Raw genomic sequence first — 12,654 nt, 5'->3', positions numbered from 1 at the left:
ACGTGCACACACACACGTGCACACACACGCACACGCACACACACACATGATTAAATATCAGTTTAAAATGTATGCATCAAATTTCATTTAGGTGAAATTTGTTAATTGTATTGTCTAAATTTTCTATTCTTTCTGATTTGGTCTGCCTTTTCTCTCATCTTCTGACAGAAATGGGTTTAGGATCTCCTATCATGATTGTGAATTTGTCTTTTCCCGTTTTATTTCTGTGAGGCTTTGCTTTACGGATAGCGTTTGTCATTAGGTGCATGCAAATTTAGAACTTTTACTGTTAAAAATTCTTTATAAAATGTCCCTCTCCGGGGCGCCTGGGTGGCACAGCGGTTAAGCGTCTGCCTTCGGCTCAGGGCGTGATCCCGGGGTTATGGGATCGAGCCCCACATCAGGCTCCTCCACTGGGAGCCTGCTTCTTCCTCTCCCACTCCCCCTGCTTGTGTTCCCTCTCTCGCTGGCTGTCTCTATCTCTGTCGAATAAATAAATAAAATAAAATAAAAAAAGAAAGAGTGTATTATTTCTAAGTGGACGGGAGCAAGGGGGAGAGTGGAATCAAAACAAAAATTAATTGATCTAAAAGCAAGCAAGAAAGAAAGATAACAGAGGACAGGTGGGACAAATAGAGAATAGTCAGATGATAGATTTGAACACAAGTTTATTTGTAATGTTATAAAATGTAAATAGAATGCTCCAATAAAAGACAAAGATTGTCGGATGAGATAAAAAGAAACAAAGCCCAACTAAATGCCATTTAAAAAGAAACATCTAAAATATAAGAAGGTAAAACGATTTAAAAAAGATACGCCATGCAACAAAAGGTAATGTTGATATGAGACAGTAAATACTTTTGTAAAACAAAAAGTACTGTTAATAATGGAGAGGGACATTTTTTTTTAAAGATTTTATTTATTTATTCGACAGAGATAGAGACAGCCAGCGAGAGAGGGAACACAAGCAGGGGGAGTGGGAGAGGAAGAAGCAGGCTCATAGCGGAGGAGCCTGATGTGGGGCTCGATCCCATAACGCCAGGATCACGCCCTGAGCTGAAGGCAGACGCTTAACCGCTGTGCCACCCAGGCGCCCCTAATACACTCTTTCAACATTCTTTCTAGTGGTTACCCTAGAGATGAAAACATGCATCCTTGACTTATCAAAGTTTAATATAAATTGGTTCTTTTACCTCTGTCTTGAAAATGAAGGATGTTAGGATACTTTCCATTTGTCTGCGTTTAAACTCTATGCTATTGCGATGCGTTTTTAATTCTACGCGACATCATTGTTTTATTATTTAGATTTTCCCACGTATTTATGTTGCTCTTCATTCTTTCCTGCATCTCCCTTAGCATTATTATTGATTATTCATTCCTTTTGCTGTCTGTCCCCCATCTGTCTTTCACTGCCCCTCCAGTTTCCTTGCCCTTCCACTGCCCACCCCACCTATAAATAGTTGACTTCCAGGACATCAGGTGTACACATGATAAAAATTCTCCTTTGTTACATTTCAGATGCTGCTGTAGCAATCCCATGTACACGTCTTCAAGTTCGATTTAATTTCTCAAAAGTGAGGTCAACTTTTCTTTTTCTTTTAAAAACCTAGTAACAAGGTGAGTATACCTTGCTTCATTTATGTTAAATTTGCACTAAATTGCTGCTTGAGAGGAAATTTGGATGAGAGGAGTCAAGTCATTAACTCAAGGAAAAATCATGACCTTACCTCTAGAAACAAAAATCATCAGATGGTGTTGTCTCTGTTAAATTTCGTGTGCATGCATCCTGAAAGGCACATTGCATTTATGTAGAAACAGTGACAAAAAATTTAAGGCTACCTTTGAAACCTATCAAAACGGTATATCTAAGTCTACGTGTGTGTGTGTGTGTGTGTGTGTGTGTGTGTGTGTATTTATGAACCATCCGACACAGGCTCCGACAGTGGGGAGTTCCAGGTAACCCTAGAGCTCACTTCCTCTGAAGCCCTCGTTCTACAGTTGAGGACTCTGAGCTCCAGACAGGCTCAGAGACTTGTTTTTGTTGTTGTGGTGGTGGTGGTGGCTGTTTTTAAGATTTTATTTATCTACTTGGCAGAGAGAGAGCGAGCACAAGCAGGGGAAGCGGCAGGCAGAGGGAGAGGGAGAAGCAGACTCCCCACTGAGCAGGGAGCCTGTGCGGGCTCGATCCCAGGGCCCTGGGCTCATGACCTGAGCCCGAAGGCAGACGCTTAACCGACTGAGCCACCCAGGCGCCCCAAGCCCAGTGACTTGTTTAACGTCACACAGTGGAGGGAGAGTAAGGACTAGAATCAAGGTCTCTGGACAGAGCAGCTTCCTTCAATTGCCTGAAAGTATAGTTTCCTGCCCCCCTCAGGTGGATTCAACTAGTGAAATAGTGTTATCTCCAGGTACGGTACCCATTTGTTCTGTAGCTATGGCCTCGAGGATTCTCTAGTGATCTGTTAACCCACTTTGCTATTTGAGGGTTTAAATTAGATTTCTGATGTGTCTGGGAGAGGGCACGGTGTCCAGTACTAGACGCAACCTAACCGGAGAGCAGTGGAACAACATAAAGGTCATTTTCTGCTAAAATTCAGCCAAGTACCAGGAGTGGCAGGACTTAAGGGAAGGGAAAGAGGCAGAAAGGTCCTTTAGGTCATTCTGAAACATTTAAAAAAAAATCCTTTGCATTTAGATATCACCACACATGGTCTGTTTGAAACACTCACTTGATGTCAAATTAATTAGAGGGACCCAATATCACTGATACATTTTCTGGTCTCCTAGCTGTCCATCAAAGTATTGTGTTCCTTTTTCATGAATGTCTTAGTCTGTTCAGGCTGCTAGAATAAAAATACCATATACAGGATAGCTTATAAACAACAGAAATTTATTCCTCACAGTTCTGGAGGCTGAGAAGTCCAAGATCGAGGTTCCAGTGGCTTCAGTGTCTGATGAGAGCCCACTTTCCTGTTCATAAGAAACTTTTGGGGGGCACCTGGGTGGCTCATTCGTTAAGCGTCTGCCTTTGGTTCAGGCGTGATCCCGGCGTTATGGGATCGAGCCCCGCATCAGGCTCCTCCGCTGGGAGCCTGCTTCTTCCTCTCCCACTCCCCCTGCTTGTGTTCCCTCTCTCTCATTGGCTGTCTCTCTCTGTCAAATAAATAAATAAAATCTAAAAAAAAAAAAAAGAAAGAAACTTTTGGATGTGTCCTCACATGTGTCCTCACATGGTGGAAGGGGCCAAGGAGCCCTCTGCAGTCTCTTTTATAATCCTATTCATGAAGGCTCCACGCTCACAATCTCATCACTCCCAAAGGCCCCACCTCCAAATACGAGCACATCGGGAATCCATCACATAGGGTTAGGTTTCGACATATGGATTCGGGGGGGATCAAAGACATCCCATTTATAGCAATGAGATATAATTGTTGAGAAATGACTGTCCAGCCACAGACTTCATTTCTGAAACCCCCCACATTTAGATGGGACCATGTGACTGACTTATGGTCAATGGAATTGAGTGGAAGGAATTTATGCCAATTCTAGGTAAGGCCTTAAACCAGCACTGTGGTTCTGCACACACTCTCTCCTTGTCTGCCAGCTGCATGTGGACGCCCATAGCAACCTTGGAGGCCAAGTGCTGAAATGGCAGACTGCCTACCAGTCTGGGTCCCTGAAGGGCTGTGGGGAATGGAACCACTACTCACCCCACTACCACCAATTAAACTTTGCACGATCTGTTAGCAAGAAATAAATGTCGATTATGTTAGGCCATTGAGACTCTGGGCTTTATCTGTTACTGCAGTTAACAGTTACTTTAACATAGTCAATGACATCTAACTTGAACAATAACATTTGATTTCCACTTAGAGCACTGGAGGCAAAGCTCATGGGGAAGAGAAAAGAGGGAGAGGCAGCACATCACGAGACCGACAACCCCCACCCTGTGTTAGTTCATCAGGTCAAAGTGTAGTGTGGACAGCAGTGCCCCTCCCCACCCCGCAGAACATCCTGAGAACAGAAAGTTAAGAGTATTCACATTTTATTACTTACAGAATGTTACCTCAAAATATAAGCTACCTCATGGGCCCTAACTCTGCAATCGCCAAGCTCATATAAACCTTAATATAATCTGATTTTGGAAGCAAATATTACCACCTGTTCAACTTGCCTGCAGAGGAGAGACTTTCCCTGGGAGGTGTTCCTGTACTCATTTTGCCAACTTCCAGATGAATAAAGCTTAGGTTTCTTCTGCTTCTTCCAAAAATATAATTTATTACATAACATTTACAACTTGAAAAAGGATCCCAGAATATTTTCAAGAATAATAATTAGAAGAGTAAAGTTCATGCTGTGGGCTATAAAGAAGGGGCCCCCTTTTCTCTGCTGGGTGCATAGGACAGTGGGATTTACTCATGAGCCAGTCATTTGGAACTTGGTCAGCTCCTCCTGAATGCTCCCAGGGGGCTGCTCTGGTGTTTGGTGTTTGGTTTCTTGTATTTTAGCTTTCTTGTTTTAGAGCGATCTTTGCAAAATACCACCCCTCTGGCAATAGGTAATGGATTTATTATTTATTTAGTCTGGAAGACAAAGAGAAACTTGCAAGGCTCTTAGTGGTGGGGACAGGCGGGGCAGTGCCCTTAAAGGCAGCGCATGCTTGGGTGTTGCCTGGCTCTCCAGATCTTGGAAATACCGAGAATCATTACGTGTGGTGGGTGGTGGTGGTGGCAGGAGTGGTCCTTTCAATTATTCTACAGAAGAACACAGGGGAGAAGCGACCAGGAGGGTCACTGGTGGGCTCGAGGGGAGGCTGGATTCCAAACGTTACAGCCAAGGTCGGTCGGTCACAGCCCTACTCACGACCCATCAGAACCACTAGTCGGCTTTACTGCCAGACGTATCTGCCTGGGTCTTCTCTGAGTCTGCAGAGTTGAAACACTGCCCTTTTGCTTTCAGAAATAAAACCACTCTCAGTGGATTTCCAAGGTGAACGCAGCAGCTGCACCCCTCCCTGACATGGGCCTGGAGTGCATGCGTGGAGCACACCTGCAGATGGGGGCACGGCCAGGACGATTTCAGCAGCTCAGCAGTTAGCAGCCCTGCTGGGTCCTTCCCCGCCCCCCCTCAGCAGGCCTCAGTAGCTCCTGGTGCTCAGGGCCAGTGGGGGCCTTTCAGGGGGACTCCACCAACAAACTCTGCCATTTTGGAGGGTGCAGGGTTTGGGCCCAACTACTGGGGAGGGGATGGGACTACCAGGGTGAGTGGGCCTTGGGGAATTGCGGTTCTGGGGGTCCCAGGCCTTAGTCTCATTGTAGTCCAGTTCTGGAATGTTTAAGCTTCTCTCCATCCAGAGATAAGCTAATATCCCACAGTTGTGGCTTTTTCAGGGCACTAGAAAAATTGAGACTTTTTCTTCAAATAACAATGAAAATTTGTTCTGAGCCTTTGTGATAAGAAAGGAGAAAGAAAATCATTCCTAGAGGCAGGAAGAACAGAAAATCATCTCAAGAAAAGGCACAGACTTCTCATTATACCTTATTATGCTTTCAAATAAGCATTTCTGCAAGCCCATTCTTCAGTTTAAAGTAAAGTGGTTCTGAAGTCTTAGACGATCTCAGCCATGTCTTATCTTAGGAGGAAAAAATCTGATGTGGGAAGCTGGTGGATGAACTCCTTTGTCCCAGGGCCCAGCCTGGCAAGGGGCTCCCGTGGTGGGCATTGTGAGGCTGAGTTTTGCCCCAAGCTATCTTTTGCAGGGAGTGTGATAGGGGAACCCCTCTAGGAAGTGGTCCCTACTTATTTAGTAATTATCCACCACCCCAGAATGAAAAAACCAGGACAGATGCCTTGGACCAAAATCCCTAAAGAATGTGATGTTATCATGAGTTTCTCAGTATCCTTTGAATAATGCAAATACTTCTTCCATGAGACAGTTGCAAAGTTAGAATTGCAGGACCCCAAAGATAAATTTCAATGATTCCCTCCTCCCTTTTTATTAACTAAAAAAACAAAAACAAAAAACAAAACTTAAACCTCTTGGGGAGCATATAATACACAGAGAAAGATAAAGGAAGCAGGAGTGGCCCATCTTCTGCAGGGTGGGAAGCTTACTGAAGAACCGACTCTTATTTACAGAAAGTGAGCTTGCACGGAGCCCTGGAGGTCTGGCCGCCCTGGATGCGGGTGAGGGGGTGAGGCTGTGAAGTGGGCAACCACTGGGCTTGCTGGCTGCATGAACAGGCACTGGATTGTTCTGCGCTCAGCCACCCACTGCCCTGGGTGGCCCTACGCGAGCTCCGAACCCTCTCCACGCCTCACGGGAAGACTCCTTCACGGGGCTACTAGGTTCGCGGAGCAAACTGGCCAGGGCCAGGCCCGCCGGGACGGCTGCTTACGTGTGCTCTCATCCGGGGCCTGCAGCTGTGCCTGTGCCTGCATATAGAGGAGACTTTGCTATCTGCACACGTTTTTTAAAGCTTGAGGAGACAAGTTCTTTGTCTCTCTTTTCCTCTCTCGTCCTCACCTGGCCTGTCCTCTGCCACTCCTTTCCCTGCTTTCTCCCCCAGTCTTGGCACTTCTTGCTCCTCCCCTTGCAGAGCTGAGGCTTGAGCAGGAGGCTGCCTGGGTGGCCTTGCACGTGGCCATGCTCTCTCCATCGGCTTCCAGGCTGAGCCCGCCCACTGACCAGGTCCAGCCCAGTCCTTGCCGCCCCCCCGCCCCGCTTTGCTGGCAGGAGCTCATACCTCCGGTGCGCTCGTCCTCCAGGACCCACCGGCAAACACGGCCGAACCGAGTCCACTCAAGCACAGAGTGAGCCTGCCGGCGCCCTCTCCCCAGTTCCCCGCTCTCTGTGCTGAGTCTCCCAGACTTGTCCCTCCCTCGTGTCATCTTCCTCCTGTGTCTCACCTCAGACCCGGCCCTGTCTTTCCTGTCCTTTATCCTGAGAAAGAAAATCAACCCACAGGAGAGAGAGTCATTTCGGTGGTAGCTTATTTGCATCTCACCCCTTGAATCACGCAGGTTTATCACCACCACCTTTAAATCAGTCCACTTCCCCTGCCCGACTTGGGGCGTCCCACCCAGCACTGCACAGCTCCCCGTCAGACCTCGGCCTCCAGATTCCCCCTTCCCCCAGGGGCTGAACGGAAAGCTTTGCTCTGGGCTCACACTGGCTGGCCTGGGAGAGCACGGACCTGGTCAACCTTCACGACCAGATTAGATTTCTGCCTAGTAAATGCCACGGAGAGGCACACAGCTCCTGGGGAAGAGGCAGACAGGTGAGATTCAGTTGTGTCTTACAGTGATGGCTTTTGATTGACACCTCTTTGAAACGGTTTTGGTCAAACAAACCATTAAGGGCTTGGCCTACAAGCCTTTAAGATTCCTTCAGATTTGATGCAGATCTCATTATTTGCTTGTTCAGTTGGTGTGTGTGTGTGTGTGTGTGTGTGTGTGTGTGTCTGCGTTCGGTGGTTCAGTGTGCTTTCTCTTTGTGCTGAAACCCTCTCCCTCCCAGCCACATGACGGATGATGATTGCTTTTTGTGGTGCCTAATACATTGTTCTCCAGTCCATGAATATTGTTACCTGACTCCCATTCCAACCCAAGGGGACTCTGGATTCACAGAGGAATAGAGCCCTCTTACAAAATCTGGGGTATGATTGCAATTTTACTTTGGAAGCACCCGTTTCCCGGAGGAATAGCCAGTGATTGATGCCATTGTCAGAAACCCAGATGCGCACACTCATACATCAGCCAGGAAATGACATAAACAGCTCACCCAGCAGGCCGGCGCCGACCCACCCACTCGCTCCCCTGTGGGAAGAGAGGTGATAGGAAACCCGGGGCAACAGCAGGGAACAGACAAGGAGAGGAGTTAGAAGAGGGCTGGGCTCCTGAAGGCCCACCTGGTGGTTTCCTTCCTCATCTTGTGCCGAGGGCAGCGGCCACAGGCTAAGGTCCATAGTTACATTGAGACGTGACCCGGATCACGGAGAGCTGTTCCATCTGTCCGGGGAGCGCGCCGCCGGCTTCTTTCCTTGGTGCGCGCGCACGGGTACATACGGCTGCACACACCTCTCTTCATCCTTATACAGGTACAGGTGACGTCTACATTTTTCTTGGGGGTTGATGTGGCCTACCTAGGCGAAGCTCATGCTATGGCATTTGTCTCTTTGGAGAGCAAGTCTGTGCTGATTCCAGCAGGATGGGGCAGCAGAGACTGGTTTGTTGCTAAGAAGATGTTTGAAAAATCAGGATACTATTAGGGCGGGAGAGTGGAAAGCAGTCCAGCAGGCCTGCTGGTGACTTGCGGCTGTGGGAGTGGTTTATCGGTAGCGGCAGGCCAAAGCGTGGACATTCTTGACCACATAGAAGCCCATGGTGACTGGAGGGATGACCAGTGTCCGGCCGGCCCGCAGGGGGCGGGGCTTCAGTTCTGGGAGGGTCCCATCGTCCACCATCACCAAGGGCTGGCCGTTCAGCTGCACTGACCTACGGTGAAGAAAAACAGCGTGGGACTTGTTATTGCTTCGTCACAGCAAAGTCTGGGCAGCCCCGGACTGCCTGCCAGTCTGTCTGATACCGGCCCAGCGGTCACTTGCTATGCCCAAGCTCTCAGCATCGTGTTTTACTTTTAAAAACTCATAAAAACTCCAGCAACGCTCTGAGAAAGAAATTGCCATTATCCCATTTTACCTAGAGTGGCTAAGGGACTGGTCCAAGGTCATCCAGCTTGTAGGTCTGGGAGCCAGGGTTTGAACACAGGTCGTCTAGTTCCAGACACACATCATTTAGACAAGTGAGAAGTCTGTGATGCAGAAGCTGAAAAGTATATTACACCTGTGTTTTTTTTTTTTTTAAAGATTTTATTTATTTATTCGACAGAGAGAGAGACAGCCAGCGAGAGAGGGAACATAAGCAGGGGGAGTGGGAGAGGAAGAGCAGACTCATAGCGGAAGAGCCTGATGTGGGGCTCGATCCCATAACGGCAGGATCACGCCCTGAGCCGAAGGCAGATGCTTAACCGCTGTGCCACCCAGGCGCCCCCACACCTGTTGTTTTTTAAATCATAATAGCTGTTCAGTTTGACCTTGTACCTAAAGAATTGTTTCCCGTGGAGTGGTGCACAGGCTTAAGATGATTTCAGAAGTCTCCTATTTAAAAGATCTCTTTCTTTGAGAGATTAGAAAATTAACGTCATGTTACTTGTCTAGGCTTATTCTGAAGGAGGAGAGAGACACTTAATGACTCTCCTTTTTCTGAGAATGAGTTTTCAAATCTTTTTTTAAGAGACAGAGAGAGTGAGCAGGGGTGGAGGGGCAGAGGGAGAGGGAGAGAGAATCTTAAGCAGGCTCCACGCCCAGCGTGGAGCCCAACACGGGGCGCAATCTCATGACCCTGAGCTCATGATCAAGGGTTGGACGCTCACCTGACTAGGCCCCCAGGTGTCCTTCATATCTAATATTTATCAGATGTTTCTGTTTCAGCAACACAGTGGAGTGGGTGATAAAGTAGGCATTTTTTGATTCCAATTCACCCATCCTGCGTGCTTTCTTCTTCCTGTGCACCAGCCATCGTCAGCCCGGAGAAGAGGGCCGCACGCAGATACACTTAGGGGAAAGGGAAGTAACTCAGCACCCATCCCTGGCCTGTGGTACAGAATCCAAAGACCTTCCTAGGGGTGCCTGGGTGGCACAGCGGTTGAGGGTCTGCCTTCGGCTCAGGGCGTGATCCCGGCGTTATGGGATCGAGCCCCACATCAGGCTCCTCCGCTATGAGCCTGCTTCTTCCTCTCCCACCCCCCCTGCTTGTGTTCCCTCTCTCGCTGGCTGTCTCTATCTCTGTTGAATGAAGAAATAAAATCTTAAAAAAAAAAAAAAAAAACAAAGACCTTCCCAGCTGTTCCTGACCCGGAATGACTTGTACGGCCACTTATCCAGATTGAAGCTCAGTTTTCTGGGTCAGAAGAAAAGGCCAGAGCCAGACCACCAGCTGGAAATAAGGCTGTGAGTCACCCTCAGAAAATCAACATTGCATAGTGATGACTATTTTGGGGTCTTGCCCAACCTTCAATGTGATAACAGTGCAGTGATATTATCTGAGCTGTAAAGAGAATAAAATGTTAGAAGCTGATACAGAGATCTTTGTCTCATGTTCCTTCTGTGCTATGAATGATAGACGGGTTTAGAGAGAGATAATTAGAACTATGCCCGGCAGAGCAGTGAATTCCCAGAGATAAGTGTGTTGTGAATTGCTCCCAGCAGAGGGCAAGGTAGGGAGGCAGGTCCGGGCCTGGTCCCACATGGGTGAGTTTGGGTCTGGTCCAGATCTGACCAGCCAGAGGGGCAGCCATGCTCCTCCCGTTGGTGTGACTGAGGAATGAAAGAGCGAGCAGGGGACTCCTGTATGGAGAGCCAGACCTGCCTCTGGAAAAGTACAGAGGTAAGAGAACTGAGATCTGGTAAGTGTTGAAATCAAATCTGCAAGGAGCTTTTGCTCCAAATTTAAGTGACTATCTCTGGTGAAGATAGCCTACTCACTGGAGTGGGAGGTGGGGTGAGAAGGGGTCCAGTTGCAAAAGAAAAAAAGCCAGAACAGGTCTTCACAGTGTACTTTCATTATTTTGTGTCAGATGGTGTGGATACCCAACAACCAGACATACACACCATCAAATACAAATTCAATAATACTAATTAATTTTTCCAATGAATCCTCAGTTGATATCACTGCTCCACTTGAAGAACTTCAATGATCCCTCTCATATATGGAACTGGGTGGAAGCCCTCCCCGTAAGGAATGCCCTTTTTGAGTCACATGATCCCAGAGCATGGATCTGGGCTCTGGGAAGTGTGATAAGCAAGCCTTTGAATGTCTAGATCATTATTCTAGAACAGAAATTCTAGATCTAGATCTAGAAATTCTGATTTCCTTGTTGGTTATTTGTAAAAAGCTAACCCAAGTGTGGGTGGGACCGGGAAGCATGGTTGAGATTCTGGACAATCTCTAATCCCAGGACCCCAGTCACTGACTCGCTAGATAGTCACCTCCCTTCTGGAGGCTTTTTCATCTGTGCAATTGCTATTGGCTGTCGGGCCAGAGACGTGAAGTAGAAAGTATGAGGCGCTCTGACACCATAACCAGTCCCGTAAGTAGGAGACTGTGTTTTGTTATTAATTCTTTCACCGTAGCTACGGGCAAACTTGCTGGTCCTTGTACTTGACCGCTCTTGGGGCTGACCAGTTTCATGGCTCCTTTTTAAAGCTCTCTCTTCCCTTGGCTTCCATGGTACCTCTCTCCCACTGTCTCTCTCTTACTCCCACTTTCCCTCTCCTTCATTTCTGCATGTGGTTGCCTCTTTAGGGGGACTGTTCACTTCCACCTGCCTCTCAGATGGTGGGGTTCTTGGCGCTTTGTCCTTGGACCTCTTCTCCCACACTCCATACTCCAGCTGAGTGCTATTACCCACACCCATGACTTTGATTGTTACCCGTGACAATACTCCCCAAACCTAGCCTAGATCCTTCTTCTAACTGATGGTATCTCCACTTGGTTGTCCCATAGGAACTACAAAGTCACTATGTCCAAAGTCGAAATTGTCTCCTCAAACCCTGTCCTTTTCTCTGCCTCTTTTTGTGTTGGTACCACCATCTATCCAGTACCTAAGCCAGAAAGCTGGTCATCTGGGACTTCGCCCCCAATTCCCACATCGGGGGGTCACTAAGTCTAATCAATTCTACCTTTTAATATTTTTCATATTTCTCCTTTCTCTCCACTCACTGCTACTATCCTAGTTCAGAACTTGCCATGTAACCGATCTCTTTGCCCCGCCTTGCCCTTCCTCCTGCTGCTTGCCACACCGCCGGCAGAGCAAACCATTGCTGTCACTGCATTAAACTCTTCAACGTCTCCCTGTGCCTCCCGCTTGCACGCGGACAATGAAGCCCTGCTCTGGCCAGCTCTCCAGTCTCAGGTCCTGCCAGTACCCCTGACCCCAATGCTAACTGTGGCTCACTCACCTCTGGGGGTGGGCAATGGGCTGAGCTGGCTGTTCTCATCAGGTCATCATCAATATAGGCATGAACAGAGATTGCTTCTCAATGAATAGCTAGTTAAGTCTTGCACATAAATGAAATAAATATTTCTCAAATGACAACATAAGTAAGCATTGTTGGGAATAAAGTACACAAGTTCATTCAAAAGTAGAGTAAATATGTTTCAAGTGTAAGCACCAATAGATACTGTTGGGATTAATAAGACACAAGTTCATTTAAAACTGTTATAAAATTCCTAATAGATTTTTTTGGGAGGAGGGGGGCATCATGTGCTTTTTTCAAGCACGAGATTTTAAAGATTTTATTTATTTATTTGAAAGGGGGAGAGAGAGAGAAAGAGAGAGAGGGAGAAAGAGCAGGGGCGGAAGGGGCAGAGGGACAAGCGGATCTCCCACTGAGTGTGGAGCCTGACACAGAGCAGGGCTCTCGATCTCAGGACCCTGAGATCATGACCTGAGCTGAAACCAAGAGGCAGACGCTTAACTGACTGAGCCGCCCAGGTGCCCCTCAAGCAAGAGATTTTAAAAGGACAGTTACTACTATAATGTGGGAGGACTGTGGCATCAGCCCACACCACAGGGGAACCCTGGTCCTTTTA

The 12,654-nt window shown here is 47.6% G+C and overlaps 1 protein-coding gene and 1 long non-coding RNA gene across 2 annotated transcripts in view; one reads left to right on the top strand and one right to left on the bottom strand.

Annotated features, from left to right (window-relative positions):
* The window catches only part of LOC103675712, an 8,887-nt gene extending 5,802 nt beyond the window's left edge, over nucleotides 1-3,085 (top strand). The window contains exons 2-3 of the long non-coding RNA XR_571899.2: nucleotides 1,519-1,617; nucleotides 2,904-3,085. This is a non-coding gene — a long non-coding RNA (uncharacterized LOC103675712). The remainder of the gene's footprint in view (nucleotides 1-1,518; nucleotides 1,618-2,903) is intronic.
* A 4,620-nt stretch (nucleotides 3,086-7,705) lies between these two features.
* The window catches only part of HPSE2 (heparanase 2 (inactive)), a 634,212-nt gene continuing 629,263 nt past the window's right edge, over nucleotides 7,706-12,654 (bottom strand). The window contains exon 12 of the mRNA XM_008704932.1: nucleotides 7,706-8,496. Coding sequence (XP_008703154.1) covers nucleotides 8,331-8,496 — 166 coding nt within the window. The 3' untranslated portion in view covers nucleotides 7,706-8,330. The remainder of the gene's footprint in view (nucleotides 8,497-12,654) is intronic.

Source organism: Ursus maritimus, unplaced genomic scaffold (genome assembly GCF_017311325.1).
Source record: "Ursus maritimus isolate PB19 unplaced genomic scaffold, ASM1731132v1 scaffold_7, whole genome shotgun sequence".
In the NCBI taxonomy this organism is placed as follows: domain Eukaryota; kingdom Metazoa; phylum Chordata; class Mammalia; order Carnivora; family Ursidae; genus Ursus; species Ursus maritimus.
This window is presented reverse-complemented; position numbering and strand designations above follow the sequence as displayed.